At 46.0% G+C, this 20,202-nt stretch overlaps 1 protein-coding gene, 1 long non-coding RNA gene and 1 pseudogene across 5 annotated transcripts in view; 2 read left to right on the plus strand and 1 right to left on the minus strand.

Annotated features, from left to right (window-relative positions):
- FCMR (Fc mu receptor) overlaps positions 1 to 19,533 on the minus strand; it is a 40,864-nt gene extending 21,331 nt beyond the window's left edge. For 3 of the 4 annotated variants that reach the window (XR_008478066.2, XM_035280654.3, XM_008985575.5), the window contains exons 1-7: positions 19,411 to 19,533; positions 7,255 to 7,590; positions 6,419 to 6,532; positions 5,226 to 5,448; positions 3,338 to 3,468; positions 2,888 to 3,028; positions 2,473 to 2,531 (exon numbers count right to left, since the gene is read on the minus strand). Coding sequence is in view for 3 of the 4 variants with exons in the window: in XM_035280654.3 (XP_035136545.1) it covers positions 2,473 to 2,531; positions 2,888 to 3,028; positions 3,338 to 3,468; positions 5,226 to 5,448; positions 6,419 to 6,532; positions 7,255 to 7,590; positions 19,411 to 19,447 (1,041 nt within the window). In the remaining variant the exon portion in view is untranslated. The remainder of the gene's footprint in view (positions 1 to 2,472; positions 2,532 to 2,887; positions 3,029 to 3,337; positions 3,469 to 5,225; positions 5,449 to 6,418; positions 6,533 to 7,254; positions 7,591 to 19,410) is intronic. The other variant, XM_008985576.5, reaches the window with a different exon arrangement.
- LOC128930253 (large ribosomal subunit protein uL13-like) lies at positions 223 to 2,563 on the plus strand (annotated as a pseudogene).
- LOC118149447 (uncharacterized) lies at positions 3,023 to 20,159 on the plus strand. The gene is made up of 6 exons (XR_004736864.3): positions 3,023 to 3,160; positions 3,372 to 3,570; positions 12,570 to 12,663; positions 17,645 to 17,697; positions 18,420 to 18,524; positions 19,857 to 20,159. It is a non-coding gene; the product is annotated as an uncharacterized LOC118149447 (long non-coding RNA).
- The last annotated feature ends 43 nt before the right edge of the window (positions 20,160 to 20,202 follow it).

Raw genomic sequence — 20,202 nt, forward strand, 5'->3', positions numbered from 1 at the left:
GAGTGGTCAGACAGTGTTGCACCACTGCCACGCAGGTGCGAACCTTCTCTAGCGGGGAGGGAAAGGGCCAGTCAGAGAAGCCAGAGGGGACTGCGCAGAACTGCCTCTTGTTGCTGGGTACCACTCTTCCCTTTTTAGCCAGGCTCACTATTGATCAGCTGGGGATGACATTTCTCAGCCTCCCTTGAAGGGAGGGTCACTTCCCTTCAAGGGAAAGTTAAGTTTCAGACTGTAGGATGCAAGTGGAAATGGTGGGAAACGTCAGGGTCATGGGCTTAAGAAGCAGCATTCTCTTCCTCCCTCCTGTGAGCAGGGGTGTGCACACGGTCCTGGTGCCTGAGTACTGACCACAAAGCAGGCAAGACTCCAAAGGACCGTACAGCAAACAGGCGGAGGGAACTTCAGTCCGGAGACGACCTCTTGACTCACGGGCTCAGGCCACCTCTTCCTGTCCCTGTGCCTCTGAGCCTTTACTTGAGGAGAGGGAAGTAGGCTTCCACTGCATGAGCCTTGTCTTTTGGAGTCGGCTGCATTAACTTAATCACTCAAAACAGGGATTTTCTCTTCCCAGATGGCTGCCCAAGATGGCGGAGGTGCAGGTGCTCAATGGTCGAGGCCATGTCCTCGGCCGCCTGGCGGCCATCATGGCTAAGCAGGTACTGCCGGACTGGAAGGTGGTGGTCATCCACTGCGAGGGCATCAACATTTCTGGCAATTTCTACAGAAACACGTTGAAGTACTGGCTTTCCTTTCCAAGCGGATGAACACCAACTCTTCCCTAGGCCCCCTACCACTTTGGGGCCCCCTACCACTTCCGGGCCCCCGCCACTTCCGGGCCCCCACCACTTCCGGGCCCCCAGCGGCATCTTCCGGCGGACCGTGTGAGGCATGCAACCCCGCAGGGCCAAGTGAGGCCAGGCTGCCCTGGAGCGCCCCAACGTGTTTGACGGCATCCCACCACCCTACGACTAGAAAAATCGGGCGGTGGTTCTTGCTGCCCTCAAGGCCGTGAGTCTGAAGCCTACAAGATAGTTTGCCTATCTGGTGCACTTGGCTCACGAGGTTGGCTGGAAGTACCAGGCAGTGACAGCCACCGTGGAGGAAAAGAGGAAGGAGAAGGCCAAGATCCCCTACCAGAAGAAGAAACAGCTCATGAGACTACGGAAACAGGCTGAGAAGAACGTGGAGGAGAAAACTGACAAATAGAGGTCCTCAAGACCCACGGACTCCTGGTCTGAGCCTGGTAAAGATTGTTAATTCCTCATGCTTCCTCCATCCTCACCCTGGAATGTGCGGGACCCAGAGGCAGCAGCAGTCCGGGTGCCACAGGCAGCCTGGGACATAGGAAGCTGGGAGCAAGGAAAGGTTCTTAGTCACTGCCTTCTGAGATTACTTGAAAGCACTCAGAGAATTGTGCAGGTGTAATTATCTATGACCAATAGGAAGAGCAAGCAGTTACTATTAGCAAAAGGGAGTAGTAGGAAGACTAATTGGAGGGGCCCTACCTTGTGAGCGGGGCATCTGTTTAACTTTCCACCTGGTCCTATACCACACTCACTCTGCAGCTATTAGAATGTGCAAGCGCTTGAGGACAGCATAAGCTTGCTGTTGTACAAAGGGTATTTATAGGAGCATAGAGTGGGAAGATGGGCAACCAAGGGGTTACAGGCATTGCCCGTGCTCCTCACCTGTATTTTGCAATCAGAATCAAATAAATCACTTTTAAAGAAAAAAACAAAACAAAACAAAAAAACCTAGGAATTTTTACCATACCCTTTAAATTTTTTTAAAATTCTGGGTTCTGCCTGTTTTGGACACTGTAGGCTATTTTAGAGAATAAAAAGCTTTCTCATCTCAATTCTTAAAGATGAATGAAGGCTCTCTATCCAACCATCCATCGGTGGCCATAAATGGAAACTCGATTTCCCTCCGTCCACTCTGGATTTAAAGCTGAATCCTCCTCACTCAAGGTGTTGAATCCTGTCTACATCTCTCCTAAGTCATCCTCTAGACCAGGCCTAACCTCCTCCAGTGAAGGGTAAACTACCTCCTCTCACCTTCGAGAGCTTACCAGAAAGTTCTAGCGAACAGGAAGGTGAAATTGGGTAGCTTCCACCTCCCTAGGACCTCCTAGAAACCGAATCTCCAACACCAGAAAGCCATTCACGCAACTGTGTAACTGCCACCTATCATTCCTGCTAAGCCAGCAGCGTCCAGCAGGCACGTATCCCTTGAGAACTGCTTGGCTAGAGGCCATTGAACCAAGTCTACACAGTTCCGGTATTCGACCTCCTGACACCGAAGAAGGAGGAAACTGAAACAACTTGTTCCTCGGCTCAGGGCCCAGGAGCTGCTGGGAAACCCGCTTTCTAGATCACTGCGGCAGCGCAGGGAGCTGCATTCGGGTCCCGCCCAGGGCTGGGGCTGCCCAGTCGGGCCGCGGCTGCCAATCAGGGCCGGAGCGGAGCTTACCTGCAGCAGAGCGGGGGACGACGGCGCCCTAGAACCTGGAACGGGGGTCTCCCCATTGCCTAGGGAACAGCGAGGGCGGGGTGAAGCGGTGGCCCAGGCTCCAGCCCCACTCTCCAACCACAGTCCCCCGCCCCCACGCCCCCCGGCCTCGCCACCCCGCCTCGTACCCCGACTCCCCGCCCCGCCCCCCCACTCCCAGCCTCACTCCCCCGACCCCCGCCCTCTCCCCCCACCCCCACCCCCCCCCGCCCGTCTCCCCCGCCCTCTCCCCCCACCCCCGCCCGTCTCCCCCCCCAACTCCCCAGCCCCACCCTACGGGAAGCCCTGGGACCTAGGAGGGCTCCCCGCCGCACCCGGCTTTCCCGGAGACAGCGCTCTCTTTCCGCTACTCCCCGTGGCGTTCCCGGCCGCTCACCTGCAGCGTCCGCCCCGCGAGCCCGCCGCGGGCAGGCGCTGTAGATGTTTTGGGAGCGCTTTTGCTGAGACCCGCGGGGCGGCTGGGAGCTCTCCATGGCACGCATCCTCACGGCCAGTCGACGGGCCCGCCTGGAGAGGGCTTCCCCGCAAAGCCGCAGGAAGAGGAAGAAAAATGGCATCAGAGGCCCGTGCCACCCTCCCCAAACTAAAGGCTGCCTCCTCTCCAGGACTTGGCAGTGTCTGACCTGGAGGTGTTCCAAGCGTGCGAAATGTACGAGGCACCGCCTTGCCCTGCCCAGAAGACCAGTGACCCCCACTTCCCTGCACCCCAGGCTGCTCACCGAAAGCTCCCTGAGTTTCCCCTGGAGGTTCTAAGGGGGTTCTGAACTCTCTGGGCTCTTTGGGCAGTTCAGCTCTCCCTACCCAAGCCCCCCGCCCAGCCGCTCACCTTTCCTCCTTTGAACAGCCCTTTTCACCATCAGCCCCAGAAGTGCCAGCAGGAAAAGGCCCAGGACGGTCGGGATGAGGATGTGAAATCCTTGGCCTTCCCTCCCAGACTGTGAGCCATAGTCCAGTGCTCTGGGGAGGGAAGGAAAGGGAGAGAGAGAGGAAGAGATTATTAAAGGAAGTAGGTTGAGGGCGCGCTCCTGTGTGGACAACGTTTTCGGAGAGGACTTACAGGTTTGTCCCTTTGTTAATAGAATTCACTCCACTTCCCCGCTCAAAAAGACTTGCCTATGAAGCCACGAAACTCGAGTTCAAATTCAGATTCTGCCTTTTACCGCCTGTGTGATCTTGAACGAGTCTCCTAACCTCTCTGAGCCTTATCTCTCCATAAACGGGTATAGTAAAATGTATTTCGCAGAACTGCTATAAGGATGAAATAAGAGTGGATGTAAAGAATTTAACACACCTTCCAATGTTTTGCACCTCAGTTTCTTTATGAGATTATTGCAAATATTGACTCGGCTAGTTCCTTATAATGGTGGGGAAAAGGATGCTTTTCTTATAGTGCTCCTTCTGCCTGGAAGTTCTACCTTCAATTTTCTCTGCATATTGAAATCTTACTTCTCTTAAAGGGACATCGTGTAAGTCCTCTTTTATTCCTAATTACAGTAAGCCAGAATCGTGTGTGTGTGTGTGTGTGTGCGTGTGTGCGCGCGCTTGGGTTTCTAATTCCTGTGTTCATGACTGTTTCCGACTTTATCACAGTCAGACTTATGCTAGTAAGACCTGGATGTTGCCTAGTGCCATCTTTTCACATCTTCAGAACATAGTACAATGCCTGCCATATAGTAGAGAGTAAGAAAATGCTGGTTGGAGTTGATGTATTTTTTTTTTTTTTGAGACGGAGTTTCGCTCTTGTTACCCAGGCTGGAGTGCAATGGCGTGATCTCGGCTCACCGCAACCTCTGCCTCCTGGGTTCAGGCAATTCTCCTGCCTCAGCTTCCTGAGTAGCTGGGATTACAGGCACGCGCCACCGTGCCCAGCTAATTTTTTGTATTTTTAGTAGGGACGGAGTTTCATCATGTTGACCAGGATGGTCTTGATATCTTGACCTCCTGATCCACCCGCCTCGGCCTCCCAAAGTGCTGGGATTACAAGCTTGAGCCACCGCGCCCGGCCTAATGTATTCTCTACTAATAGGTCCGGAATCGGGAGCCCTGGTTCTGTTGAACTAGAAATCAGAAGTCCTGATACTATTTGAATCCACTTGGCTCTGATGGCCCCAGGAGAAACTGGGGCCATGAACCCAAATCATTCATGAACCCAAATGATTTTGGAGGTCCCCTCCACCTTTGTCTTTGCTTATGGAAAAACAATTTTGATTATTATAGGGGTTTTTTTCCCTTTGGAGTCTGCTATAATGCTTCCCCCTAGTGGTATATCGCAGTGCTGCCCTGGACTGAAGCCCAGTCTAAACCGGAGCTAACCAATAGATACGTGAGTCAGAGTCACATATGTAATCTTAAATTTCCTAGTAGCCACATTAAACAGTAAAAGGAAATGGGTGAAAGCAATTTTAATATTACTAGTTTAATAGTTAATTTTATTTTTATTCTCATTAGTTCTTCCTCATCAAAATAGATTTGAATGATCAGAGTGACTGGAAGAGCTAGGTCCCACTTCTTTCTACAGGATCAATGCTGGGCCATTGACAAGTGTATTCTTGTTAAAGGAACTAATGAGTTAATGAGCTATACTCCTAGATGGTATATTTCACAGTGGCCTAGAGACAAGGCCAAGGAGGGTCTCTAATAGTGGGCATTGCAGTGGATTTTCGTGGATCTCCTAATTCTAGCCTAATTCTAGACCCTGGCCAGTGGTCTCTTACCTCTGCCTGTGCAGCCTGGTGTGGTGGTTGTGGCTGGCTGTCCGAGGCTTGAGTAGCACCCCCGGAGCTGAGATCTCTGAGGCAGTAGTGGATGGAAGGAGGGTTGGGGGCTTGTCAGCTACTACTGAAGATGCTCTGGACACTCGAGGACGGTGGATGATTTGGGTGGTGAGGGAGGGGTGGTGGACTGGAGGGACCTTGGTCCTTTGAACTGGTATGGTAACTGGAGGAGGTAGCAGGAAAAAGTGATATTCCTTTTATACACTGTTCTCCAACGGGATTAGGTCACCACCTCTTCCCACAACGTACCCTTCCCTTCTGTGCAGGCTACTGTTGTTCTTGCATCCTCATGGGCTAAAATGCCTTCTTAACATGCCATCTAGACCTAGTCAATTCCAAGTATATTTGCTTCAAATACCATTTCTTCCAGGAAGCCTTCTCTGACTTCCCAGGTAGAAGAGCTTACCCACCTCTGAGCAGGGGGAAAACCTTTTTTGTAGTCCTTTTCCTACCCTGCCTTGTGCTGTATTTGTGTGCTAATCTATTCTCCCCCATCTCACCCCTATCAGTCACAACCTTGGCTATATAATCTGTTCAGTTACACTATCCCTCTTGGCTCTCAGCAGGGTCACCTAGTGTAATAATGTTTAATTAATGTGTTCACCTCACAGGCATATGGGATAATATGATGGAAATATTGCATGTCAGAATGCATTTAAAACTGGACGATGATATTGAAAGGTAAAGGCATCATTAGTATGAACATCATTAATCTTTTAGTTGCAAAATAGAGCTAAAATCATTAGATGCCAGCAGGTAGAAGACAGCCCTGCAGGAAGCACGAGACATGATGATCTCCAGCTGGGAAATGTCTGCCCAGTCTTTTTTTCTGCAGTCATTCATAAAAGAGCTAGATTTTGTGAGTGGAGCACAAACGTCATTGCTTGTGATGCCACCTGGTGGTAATATGTAAGTTCTGCAGCTAAGACCATGCGTCCTGGCTGGCTGACAGGCTTGAAGAATAGGGACCGCAGATCTCAGGGAGGTAGGTACCCTCTCTAAAGGCAGAGAATATACACCTAAGACTTAGCTCAGCTCTGCCAGTCACTCTATGAACTTAACATAGACCCCCTACTCCATTTTCACACTGTCACAGTATCTTCCCCCACCCCCCATCGCTACGGTGAACTGACCTCTGGGTACGGATTTGGAAGAACTGGCATGTGCAGGCATCTGGAACAAATAGGGCACATGAAACCAATTTGGAGTCTCAGACGCTGGTTGCTCTTTCCATAATGGCTGGTATTCTATTGGAGGGAAGAGGAATATGTTGGTGGTCTCTGGAGGGAGACTGAGGCTTGGGGAAGGGCCGGTTGGCATAAGCTGAAGCTAATATAGTTAAAGTGGATGACAGTGTGGGGATGAGGGCAGGGTCCACAGAAAGGAGCAGCAGAAGAGCAGGGTTTGGGGCTTCCCTGGAGGAAATACTGGTTCCCCCAGCCCAGTCAACATTTCCTGGAAAATCGGCAGAGGTCTTCTAGGCTGTCGAGTTAGTGCTGTGTATGTGTGGGGAACTCAGTGGAGGAAAGGAGAAAGGCGGGATTCCAGAGAAATAAAGGATCAGGTCATAGAGTAATAAGATTGGCCTGTAAACGTGGCTTGATAAATTAGGGTCTTTCCTTTATTTCTCATGGAATGTTATGTAGGATAGTTATTTCCTTTTGCTCCCAATTTCCTCCATCTCAGAGCCTCTCCTCAATCTCAAGCCCTCACTACCCCCATGCCCTGGGTAGGATGGAAAATAGAAAGAGAGCACCTGTCTTGTTCCTTTCATCCATGATGGGTAGAAAATTCTATGGACCATGAAGTTAATTGACTTTGTGGTTTCATATGGATCTGAATCATTATGTGGCTTATATGGCAACAGTGTGATAGTCTGGGGACTGTGACAGTTAGATGGCTGTCCTGATCTTCCCAAGTGGAAACATTTTCTGGGTAGGCTGAGCCTCCAATCAGCAGAGGAACCTACCACTGCGGACAATCAGGGTGACTTTCTGGGTCTTTCCTCTGTCTGTGTTTATGCCCGCTCCACAGGCGTAGACGCCGCTGTCACTTTCGGCCAGTTCTGTTACCTTCACTAGGAACAGATTCTTGTGTGGGTATTGCGTCAGAGTGACTCGGCCCTTGTATTCATTCTTGATGAAGTTGTTGGTGGATACCACAGTAGCACATGCTCTAGATTCAGCCATCTCCCGGCACAGATACATCCTCACATGCGTTTCAGGAAGTGGGCACGTGATGGTAACTGATCCGCCCAGCTCCCCCTCTACCTTTACTTCTGGGAGGATCCTCAGAGCCCCTGATACTGCAGGGAGAAGAGATTAATGCAGAGGGAGCCCCATCTCTAGCTATATCCCAGCCCCATTCACTTCCCAGCCCCAGTCCTCTCTCCAACCCTAGCCCAGGCCCCAGCCCAACCTAACATTCAACCCCAGATCCAGCCCTGTCCCCATTATTAGCTCGGCCTCAGCCTGTCCTTAGCCACAGCCCAATTCTCATTTCTTTTCTCCCTCTCTCCCTTCCTCCCTCCCTCCCTCTCTTCCTTCTTTCCTTCCCTCCCTCCCTCTCTCCCTCCTCCTCTTCCTCCTTCCTTCCTTCCTTCCTTCCTTCCTTCCTTCCTTCCTTCCTTCCTTCCTTCCTTCCTTCCTTCCTTCTCTGTCACCCAGGCTGGAGAGCAGTGGTGTGATCATGATTCACTATGCCCTCAACCTCCTGGGCTCAAGCAATCCTCCCATCTCAGCCTCCCAAGTAGCTAGGACTGCAAGTGCATGCCACCATGCCTGGCTAATCTTTGTCTTTGTTGTAGAGATGGGGTTTTCACTATGTTGACCAAGCTGGTCTCAAACTCCTGGCCTCAAGTGATCTTCCTGCCTTGGCCTACCAAAATGCTGGAGTTGAGCCACCGTGCCCTGCCCTTATTCTCATTTCTACCCTTAGTCTCAACTTCAGCCTTTTTCCATCCGCAACCCTATTCACAACGTTAGGCCAGCTCTATGTTCATCCCTATCCCTATGCCTGAGACTTGCCTTAAGTTAACCCCCAGCTTCAGCCTCACCACCAAACCCAAACCCATAAGGACCCACACACCAAACCCTTGAGATGATGATCAAAACTATATCACCCACTCCAAGGAGACATAATATGTGTCAGATGACCTCAAACAACATATAGCCTCCATGTGACCTCAGCGCGGTGCTGGGAGCATGGTGCGGGTATGTCGCAACAGGTTTTCCTTTCCAGTTTTGTTTCACTTAGGTGCATCCATCCAGCCACTCATCCACAGCTCTCTTTATTAAATCATTCAACAAGGGTTTACCGAATGCCTGTCCTGTGACAGCAAGCCAGCCAGCATCCCTCCCTCAGGCACAAATCATTTGGTGAGTGATACCAATCAAAACCCACTGAGCAGTATAATACATCCCATGACAGATTGCACAGGGTTCCCTGGAAGGAGCGAACATGGGCACCTGAGCTAGGCTATTGCAGGTGCTGGCGTGGGCAGAGGAAGACTTTCTGGAATAAGCAATGTCTGAGTTGTGACCTGAAGGAATGGGTATAGAGGACAACTGAGAGAGAAACGCTCACTATGGAGGCAGGGGACATAGGAAGGGAAGTCAGGGTGTGTATGGGTGTGTGTACATGTATGCATAGGTGTGCACACACTGTATGTGTGCTGGGGAGGGATAAAAGATGTGGTTCATGAGTCCATGACATCATAAAGCTTATGCTTTGAGTGACAGAGGTCAGGTCTAATGCACTTGAGCCAGCTACAGAAGAGGTTAATGTAAGGCCATGTCTGATTAATTGCCAACTAAGTGGATCCTCATAAATGTGTGCATATTTCTGGGAAGAAAGTTCATAGGGTAAAGTGTGTGTGTGGTGAAGTGACGCTGGAAGGCTGAAGTGGAGGAGGAGAAGAGAGTCTTCCAGACAGCCAGAACAGTCCCTCAAAAGGCCAGGATGTAGAGAACATAGCATGTCAATGAGCTGAGAGAAATTTGCAGACTTACTGAGATTTATCCACAGGGCACACATTAAGAAGCGCACTAGGGCGTTTAGACAAACAAGAGTCAGGGAAAGCTTAGGAAAGAGGTGGGGCTTGAGGCTTTGGGATAAAGACATTCTGGACAAAGGGAAGAATTCTGGCAATGGTAAAGAGATCAAAACAATAATGGGAGCAGAAAAGAGGGTCAGGGAGTGTGGGCGGGCTGCAGAGGGAGTACGTAAAGGAGCATGTTGAGATCTAAAAGTTTAGCTGATGCGAACATGGTAGGGACAGGTAGATGGACCAGCAAGAGCTCTGACATAGGAACCCTCATATGAAAAACCCGGCACTGTTTTAAACCCACTGGAAATTGAGTCATGAGGTAGCCTCACAACTAGACATTGCAATGGGAAGGTGACCTGTCACAAAGTGCCAATTAACAGGCAAAGACCCAATCCAAGGAAGGTCTGGAGGAATCACCTTGTGCATCCAGACAGCCCCCACCTGTGTGGGAAGCTGAGCGCTGAGGGTGGAAGCACGCAGAAGTGTTTGAATGAGACTAACTCAGTCAGGAAGAGGGTGTTAATTCCACTTTCCCAAGAGCAAGATGGTAGAAAATGGGCAGGGGGAAGATAGCAGAGATGGAGTCCTCACCTATGTAGCAACCTCCAGCAGCCTCAGGGGCCCAGGGTTGAGCTTTCGGTAAATCCCTGGTCTGCCCTTTCAACTCCTCATTGTGCAGACCCCGGATGGATGAAGCACAAGGAAAGCTGCTGGCTGTGCTGAGCTCTGGTCCGTGAGGAAGCAGTAATTGGCGAGGTACAAATGACCAGACCCCAGGAAAAAGTAACTAGTTTCCTCAAGTTCATGGTAGCTTCTAACCTATTCCCAAGTCTTAGTAAAGCAGATTTTTAAAACAGAAAAGATAGATATAAGCTATTGGTTTAGACATCTGAAATAGCACAGTGTGCCTGAGACTCATCTGAGGAGAATGGCCGTGATGCCCATGACCTGGTCCTGTGCTTAGAAATGGCAATTACATCTGTCCAGGGCATGGTCTAGAAATATGTTTTTTTTTTTTTTTTTTTTGAGACAGAGTTTTCGCTCTTTTTACCCAGGCTGGAGTGCAATGGGGTGATCTCGGCTCACCGCAACCTCCGCCTCTTGGGTTCAGGCAATTCTCCTACCTCAGCCTCCTGAGTAGCTGGGACTACAGGCACGCACCACCATGCCCAGCTAATTTTTTGTATTTTTAGTAGAGACGGAGTTTCACCATGTTGACCGGGATGATCTCGATCTCTTGACCTCGTGATCCACCCGCCTCGGCCTCCCAAAGTGCTGGGATTACAGGCTTGAGCCACTGTGCCTGGCCCCAGAAATATGTTTTTAAACGAGTGTCCCAGGTGCCCTTGCATTACTATAATCCTGGGCTATATAACTACATTTACAAACGATTCTGGGGAAGAAAGAGAGGGATGGGAAAAGGCGTAGAAAGGAAACAACCTGTTCAGTAGTACTACTGCTTTTCAGAGGCTGCTGAGTAAGTGACATTAAGCTCTAAATTGGTGACTTGATTTTCAGAGAAGAGGGAGATATGTGGCTTAAATAATCACTCTCAAAATGTATCTCAATCATGTAGATACATGATTGGAAAATGGGGAAAAAACTGTAATTTTTATCATACAAAATAAGGTCAAGGTCCACAGGGCCTTGGTGGCTGGGGAGCTCTGAAAAGGGACTCTGGCGCCCACTTAGCAGTGATTTTCCAGGTGGAAGTTCAGATGAGGACCTGGTCAACTCAAATCAGAGCAGATCTCAGGAAGAGGAGAGCTGGCCTCTGATTTTTATGTTTGTCAAAAATGGCATGGATTTTTTTTAAAGGATGAGAAACGTCCCTCCCATTCAGCTTCTTGTTTCCAAATATGGTAACCTGGGTGTGTCCAGACCTGCTGCCTGTCACAGTGAATGAAGTGTCCCCCTCCTTTCAAAGGCCACCCCTCCACCTGTATCCTGAGTCCATCATGCTCACCTGTTTTAGAACTTCTTGTTTGCAATGATCTCATTTCTTTCTCTGACTATTGGAGAAAAATGGCCTTCTCTTCTAGCATCGCCATAGCGATTGCCCGTCTTTTCTTCTTTTTTCTAAGACAGGGTCTCTCTCTGTCACCCAGGCTGGAGTGCAGTGGTGCAGTCTTGGCTCACTGCAGCCTCCACCTCCTGGGCTCAATTGAGCTTCCCACTTCAGCCTCCTGAGTAGCTGGGATTATAGACATGCAACACCACACCTGGCTATTTTTTTTTTTTTTTTGTAGAGTTGGGCTTTCACTATGTTGCCCAGGCTGGTCTTGAACCCCAGGATCAAATGATCCACCCATCTCATCCTCCTAAAGTGTCGGGATTATAGGCATGAGCCACCGTGACTGGCTTTGCCCATCTTAAAAAACGCCTCAGTTGACCTTCGCCTCCCCTTCACCTGCCAACACATCTCTCTATTTTCTTTCTAAACCAGTCATCAAATTTGCTAAATCGGATTCTCTTCCATACCTCCTAATTTCTCTTCAAACCACTCCTATTAGAATTTCATGTCCAGTGTTCCACTGAAACTGCTCTTGTCAAGTCACTGAAGTTTTCCTGTTGCCAGTGGTCATTTCTTTGTCTTCATTTCCCCTCACCCTCTCAGCAGGAGTTGACAAATGGAGCCAGCCCACCTGGAAACACATCCTTGCCGTGGCTTCCCCACTACATACCCTCAAAGGTGGCTCCCTGGCAGCCTCCCGTTTTAGTCTCCTTCTCACCCATCTCTCCATGCTGGGCTGGCCCAGGGCCAGTTCCTTGAACTTGTTCTTTTCTCTGTCCTTCCTCCCTTTCTTCCTTCACTTGCTCATTGACTCCCATGGTTTCTAAGGACAATGCTATAGAGTTCACCAAAATGTGATCTCCAGTCTTACCTCTGAGCTCCAGACTTGCCTCTGACATCTTCCCTCAGACCCTAATTGAATGTGAAAGATATATGCCAAACTTAACAACAGCCGAAAAAGAATTGATTTCTCTTCCAAAATCTGTTCCTTCACATGCTCTTCCAAAGACCTCATCATCCACCCAGCTGCTGAAGCCTAGAACTCATCCTCATGTCAAAGAATCAAGAATAAATTTTAATTGTACATTTATGCATGCACACACACGTGTGTGTGTATGCTAGGTCCCAGCATCAAATGTACATATTATTATTATTATTATTATGGTCAAGGTGAAAGGGGTTGAAAGCTCACACTGTGTGACACTGCTTTGCTTTATTATAGAATTCTACACAAGGCTCTGGGCAATGTGATCTACAGTTTGTGCCCCATGCACTGGGCGCTTGGGAGGCCCACCCCAGCATTTGCAGGATCTGGGGTAAGAGTACAAATTAAGGCCCAGATACTATATATCTGAATATTTTTAAGTTATAAATGAACTGTTAAATAAAATTTGCTTTATTTCCCTAGCTCAACAAATGCACACCCTCCTTGGACATTCACTCTACACCGTGGTCATGCAGGGAAAACAACCCTAACCTTCCTGCCCCCAGCCTCTGCCCATCTTCCTTCTCTTTCCATCCTGCCCACAGCACAAGGGTCCTGGTATATACATAGTAGATACCCCAGCTTGCAAGTACAGTCTTCACTCACCTTCTTCCCAAATAGCTACCTGTGGCCACGTTTTATATGCCAGGGGAACTAAGAACCTTGAAAAAAGATTTGATGAAATACTAACGAGAATAAACAGCTTAGAGAGGAATATAAATGAATTGATGGAGCTGAAAAACACAACACAAGAACTTCACAAAGCATACACAAATTTCAATAGCCGAATTGACTAAGCAGAAGACAGGATATTAGATTCAAGATGAACTCAATGAAATAAAACAAGAAGGCAAGATTAGAGAAAAAAGAGTAAAAAGAAATGAACAAAGCCCCTAAGAAATATGGGATTATGTGAAAAGACCTAATCTATGTTTGATAGGTGTACCTGAATGTGATGGAGGGAATGAATCCAAGTTGAAAAACACTCTTCAGGATATTATCCAGGAGAACTTCCCCAACCTAGCAAGGCAGGCCAATATTCAAGTCCAGGAAATACAGAGAACACCACAAAGATATTCCCCAAGAAGAGCACATAATTGTCAGATTCACCAGGGTTGGAATGAATTAAAAAATGCTATGGGAAGCTAGAGCGAAAGGTCGGGTTACCGTCAAAGGGAAGACCATCAGACTCACAGCAGATCTCTTGGCAGAAACCTACAAACCAGAAGAGAGTGGGGGGCGATCTTCAGCATCCTTAAAGAAAAGAATTTTCAACCTATAATTTCATATCCAGCCAAACTAAGCTTCATAAGCAAAGTAGAAATAAAATTTTTTATGGACAAGCAATTGCTCAGAGATTTCATCACCAGCAGGCCTGCTTTACAAGAGCTCCTGAAAGAAGCACTAAACATAGAAAGGAACAACCAGTACCAGCCACTCCAAAACATACCAAATGGTAAACAGCATTGACACAATGAAGAAACTGCATCAACTAACAGGCAAAACAACCAGCTAGCATCAAAATGGCAGGATCAAATTTACACATAACAATATTAACCTTAAATGTAAATGGCTAAATGCCACAATCAAAAGACACAGACTGGGAAATTGGATAAAAAGTCAAAATCCATCAGTGTGCTGTATCAAGGAAACTCATCTCACATGCAAGGATACACATAGGCTCAAAATAAAGGGATAGAGGAAGATTTACCAAGCAAATGGAGAGCAAAAAAAAAGCAGGAGTTGCAATCCTAGTCTCTGATAAAATAGACTTTAAACCAACAAAGATCAAAAGAGACAATGGGCATTACATAATGGTAAAAGGATCAATGCAACAAGAAGAGCTAACGATCCTAAATATATACACAACCAATACAGGAGCACCCAGATACATAAAGCAAGTTCTTAATGACCTACAAAGAGACTTAGACTCCCACACAATAATAGTGGGAGACTTTAACACTCCACTTTCAGTATTAGACAGATCAATGAGACAGAAAATTAACAAGGATATCCAGGGCTTGAACTCAGACCTGGAGCATTTACAGAACCCTCCACCCCAAATCCACAGAATATACATTCTTCTCAGCACCGCATCACACTTACTCTAAAATTGACCACATAATTGGAAGTAAATCACTCCTTAGCAAATGCAAAAAATGAAAATCATAACAAAGAGTCTCTCAGACCACAGTGCAATCAAATTAGAACTCAGAATTCAGAAACTAACTCAGAACCACACAATTTCATGGAAAATGAACAACTGGCTATTGAATGTTGATTGGATAAACAATGAAATGAAGACAGAAATAAAGATGTTCTTCGAAACTAACGAGAATGAAGACACAACATACCGGAATCTCTGGGACACATTTAAAGCAGTGTCTAGAGGAAAATTTATAGCAATAAATGCTTTTACATGAGAAGCAAGGAAAGATCTAAAATTGACCCCCGTCATCAATATTGAAAGAGCTAGAGGAGCAAGATAAAAACAAACTCAAAAGCTAGCAGAAGACAAGAAATAACTAAGATCAGAGCAGAACTGAAGGAGATAGAGACACAAAAAACCCTTCAAAAAATCAATAAATCCAGGAGCTGGTTTTTTGAAAAGATCAGCAAAATAGACAGAACACTAGCCAGATTAATAAAAAAGAAAGAATAATCAAATAGAGGCAATAAAAAATGATAAAGGGGATAGCACCACAGATTCCACAGAAATACAAACCACCATCAGAGATTACTACATACAGCTCTATGCACATAAACCAGTAAACCTGGAAGAAATGGATAAATTCCTGGACACTTGCCTCCCAAGCCTAAACCAGGAAGAAGTCAAAACCCTGAATAGACCAATAACAAGGGCCAAAGTTGAGGCAGCAATTAATAACCTACCAACCAAAGCCCAGATCCAGATGGGTTCACAGCCAAATTCTACCAGACATACAAAGAGGAGCTGGTACCATTACTTCTGAAACTTTTCCAAACAATCCAAAAAGAGGGAATCCTCCCCAAATCATTTTATGACACCAACATCATTGTGATACCAAAACCCAGCAGAGACTCAAGAAGAAAAGAAAACTTCAGGCCAATATCCATGATGATCATAGATGCAAAAATCTTCAATAAAATACTGGCAAACTATTGCAATAGCACATCAATAAGCTTATCCATCATGATCAAGTAGGATTCATCCCAGGGATGCAAGGCTGGTTCAACATACACAAGTCTATAAACGTAATTCACCACATAAACAGAAACAAAGACAAAAACCAGATGATTCTATCAATAGATGCAGAGAAGGCCTTCGACAAAATTCAACAGCCCTTTATGCTAAAAACTCTCAATAAACTAGGTATCAATGGAACATATCTCAAAATAATAAAAGCCATTTACTACAAACCCACAGCCAATATCATACTGAATGGGCAAAAACTGGAAGAATTCCCTTTGAAATCTGGCACTAGACAAGAATGCCCTCTCTTACCACTCCTATTCAATATGGTACTGGAAGTTCTAGCCAGAGCAATCAGGCAAGTAAAAGAAATAAAGGGTATTCAGTTAGAAAAGGAGGAAGTCAAATTGTCTCTATTTGCAGACGACATGATTGTATATTTAGAAGACCCAGTCGTCTCAGCCCAAAATCTCCTGAATCTGATAAGCAACTTCAGCAAAGTCTCAGGATACAAAATCAATCTGCAAAAATCACAAGCATTCCTAACACCAATAACAGACTTAAAGAGAGCCAAATCAAGAACAAACTGCCATTCACAATTGCTACAAAGAGAATAAAATGCCTAGGAATACAACTAACAAGGAACGGAAAGGACCTTTTCAAAGAGAACTACAAACCACTGCTCAACGAAATAAGAGAGGACACAAACAGATGGAAAACATTAAATGCTCATGGTTAGGAAGAATAACTATTGTGAAAATGGCCAGACTGCCCAAAGTAATTTATAGATTCAACACTATCCCCATCAAGCTACCAATGACCTTTTTCACAGAACTGGGAAAAACCACCTTAGACTTCATATGGAACCAAAAGAGAGCCCACATAGCCAAGTCGATTCTAAGCAAAAAGAACAAAGCAGGAGGCAGCATGCTACCTGACTTCAAACTGTACTACAAGGCTACAGTAATCAAAACAGCATGGTACTGGTACAAAAACAGAGATATAGACCAAAGGAACAGAACACAGACCTCAGAGACAACACCACACATCTACAACCATCTGATCTTTGACAAACCTGACAAAAACAAGCAATGGGGAAAGGATTCCCTGTTTAATAAATGGTGTTGGGAAAACTGGCTAGCCATGTGCAGAAAGCAGAAACTGGACCCTTCCTGACACCTTACACTAAAATTAACTCCAGATGGATTAAAGACTTAAACATAAGACCTGGCACCATAAAAACCCTAGAAGGAAATCTAGGCAAAACCATTCAGGACATGGGAGTAGGCAAGGACTTCATGACCAAAACACCAAAAGCATTGGCAACAAAAGCCAAAATAGACAAATGGGACCTAATCAAACTCCACAGCTTCTGCACAGCAAAAGAAACAATCATTAGAGTGAACCAGCAACAAACAGAATGGGAAAAAATTTTGCAATCTACCCATCTAACAAAGGACTTATATCCAGAATCTACAAAGAACTAAAACAGATTTACAGGGAAAACAAACAAACAAACAAACCCATTCAAAAGTGGGTGAAGGATAGGAACAGACACTTTTCAAAAGTAGACATATATGAGGCCAACAAACATGAAAAAATGCTCATCATCACTGGTCATTAGAGAAATTCAAATCAAAACTACATTGAGATATCATCTCACGCCAGTTAGAATGGCGATCATTAAAAAATCTGGAGACAACTGATGTTGGAGATGATGTGGAGAAATAGGAACACTTTTACACTGTTGGTAGGAGTGTAAATTAGTTCAACCATTATGGAAGACAGTGTGACGACTCCTCAAGGACCTAGAAATAGAAATACCATTTGACCCAGCAATCCCATTACTGGGTATATATCCAAAGGATTATAAACCGTTCTCTCATAAGGACACATGCACATGAATGTTCATTTCAGCACTGTTTACAATAGCAAAGACTTGGAACCAACCCAAGTCTTATGCCCATCGATGATAGACTGGACAGGGAAAATGTGGCACATATACACCATGGAATACTATTCAGCCATAAAAACAATGAGTTTGTGTCCTTTGTAGGGACACGGATTAACCTGGAAACCATTATTCTCAGCAAACTGACACAAGAACAGAAAATCAAACACCATATGTTTTCACTCCTAGGCAGGTGTTGGACAATGAGAACACATGGACATGGGAGAGCATCACACACTGAGGTTTGTTGTGAGGGACTAGGGGAGTGACAGCCGGGGGTAGGGAGGCTGGGGAGGAATAACATGGGGAGAAATGCCAGATATAGGTGATGGGGATGGAGGCAGCAAACCACATTGCCATGTATGTACCATGTTCTTCATATGTACCCCAGAACCTAAATTGCAATAAAATATATATAAATAAAAAAATTAAAAAAACATATTTCAAAATGTAAGTCTGGTATTTACTATTTCATTTCGATAAGAAAGATTAAAGACAGTTTTATTTTTTATCTCCCAAGGTTATAACCTATAACATCAAGACTATGTTAGCCTTAAGTCTTATTCAAATGTTTGTTGTAGGAAATTGCGTTGGCTCACTAAAGTTATACATTTTATTTGTCATAGGAAATTGAATTTACTTACCAACCTTTTGATAATTAACCCATGACTATGACTTCATTGATTTTACTAAAATTGACCTTATCTATGTTTAAACTCTGTAAATTCTCTTTAGATAGGAAACTATCTTAAACTCTTAGTTTAGATTTTTCTTCTTGCTGATTGTATAGTTAAAATGAAATGCCAAATCTTATATTTTTACACTTCCAAAAAAAATTTTAAAAAGTCAAATTTAGGAAAATTAATCTGGAGCTACATGCAGCCTGAGTTGGAGGAAGCGGTAAAGATAGTTACGAGGGGATCGTGTGTTCTTTTCCTGTCCGTTTCCTCTATTGCCTTCCTAGTGTCGATTGCTGCTGCTGCTTATCCCAGTAGATATGGATCCAGAAACTGCATGATTTGGCCATTGATTGGATCAAGGCCTGAATGTGGATAAACGAGAAGAGGTGGTAAGTAGCCATTTTGGCATTTTGTGGCTGATGATCAGAGATACTTCAGACAGGTGAAACAGCTGGTTTGGATGGTAATCAATAAGGAGTTCGAGATAAGGTTAGGCAGGTTGCATTTCACATCTCAGTGGGATATTGAAGTAGGGGTTGCCCAGGGGACAGTTGTAAATTGAGATATGGAATTCAGGAAATAGATTAGAGCCACTGAATGGATTACCGAGTTTTCATTTAGGATTGAAAGCTGGAAATTGGGGACTGAGAAAGATCTACAGAAAGAGCGTAGAGGTAAGAAGAAAGAAGTATGGAGGCATTTGCTTCAAGAACCCATATTAATAGGCTAAGATGTTTAGGAGAGATGACACCTTCAGCTCTTAAGAGTTAACACCTGGCTGGGCACAGTGGGGCACACCTGTAATCCCAGAACTTTGTGAAACTGAGCAAGGAGGATCACTTAAGGCCACAAGTTCAAGACCATCCTGGGCAACACAGCAAGATCCCATCTGTACAAAATAATTAAAAATTATCTGAGCATGATGGCGTGCAACTGTCATCCTAGTTACTAGAGAGTCTGGGGTGGAAGCATCACTTGAGCCCAGGAGTTTGAGACTGCAGTGAGCCCTGATCTCACCACTACACTCCGGCCTGGTTGATGGAATTAACACCTGACCAAAACAGGAGAGTGTCTGGAGTGGAGAAAGGGGCATTAGCAGGGAGTGAGGAGGGCACCCAGCACCTAACGTGGCCTCCATTCTTGTCCTGCCCTACGTGTTGGTTTGCAAGTGAATCCATCGAGAAACATCAGAGGGGGAGCTGCCAGGCAACGCTTCTACTTGTGGCCAACTCAAACCTCATTCAGAGGTCTCAAGTGTTTCCCCATAGTACTCACCTGGCAGGAAGTAAAGTAACCAAAGCCAGGGGTCCATTGTTCCCTCTAGAGCACAAGATCCATCCAAGAGCTCCTAGAGAGGGGACAGAGACACGCTGCTTTCTCAGGAACCCTTCACGATCTGAAATGTGAAAGAGATTTCTAGCCCTCAATGAGGAACAAGCCTTGATGATAAGGAAATGACAACCTTGTTTGCTAACTAGTCTTAGGCTAAAAAGAGAGCACTGACAAACCACAGCGGAAGTCAGGAGCTAAGAAAACATGTTGTGTTGAATAAGAAAGGGTCACCCGGTTTAGGAGGCATCTAGGAAGTTCCTCCAGACTGTTAGCAGTGACCAGGCCTGACACTCCTTTGCCTCGGCGCTTTTTCTCAGCAGGGCCTCCCGTGCTTTATGTATACTCATTGGTTTCTGAGCTGGGGTCACTTACTTTCATTCTGCCTTCAGGATAAAAGAGCCTCCTCACTGAATTTCCCACCTGAGAAAGGCTATGTGGTCAGAAGTGTGGGCCTGAAGTCAGAAGATGCAGGCTGTAGTCCTTACCAGTCACCTGTTCACTCATCTTTACAGACATTTTTGAGCACCTGCTATGGGGGTAAACTAACTATGGACTTTGAGGAATCCTTTACTTTTCTCTGAGCCTGAAGTTTTTCAACTAGGAAATAAATGAAGCTGGAACTAGATGATCCCTGGCATTTCCTCCTGCAGGGCATAGTTCCTGGGGCCTTCACCGTAGCTCCCCAGCACCTCAGCCATCCCTCACCCTTCATCTCCCCCAACTGTCCCCATAAGG

Source organism: Callithrix jacchus, chromosome 19 (genome assembly GCF_049354715.1).
Source record: "Callithrix jacchus isolate 240 chromosome 19, calJac240_pri, whole genome shotgun sequence".
Classification (NCBI taxonomy): domain Eukaryota; kingdom Metazoa; phylum Chordata; class Mammalia; order Primates; family Cebidae; genus Callithrix; species Callithrix jacchus.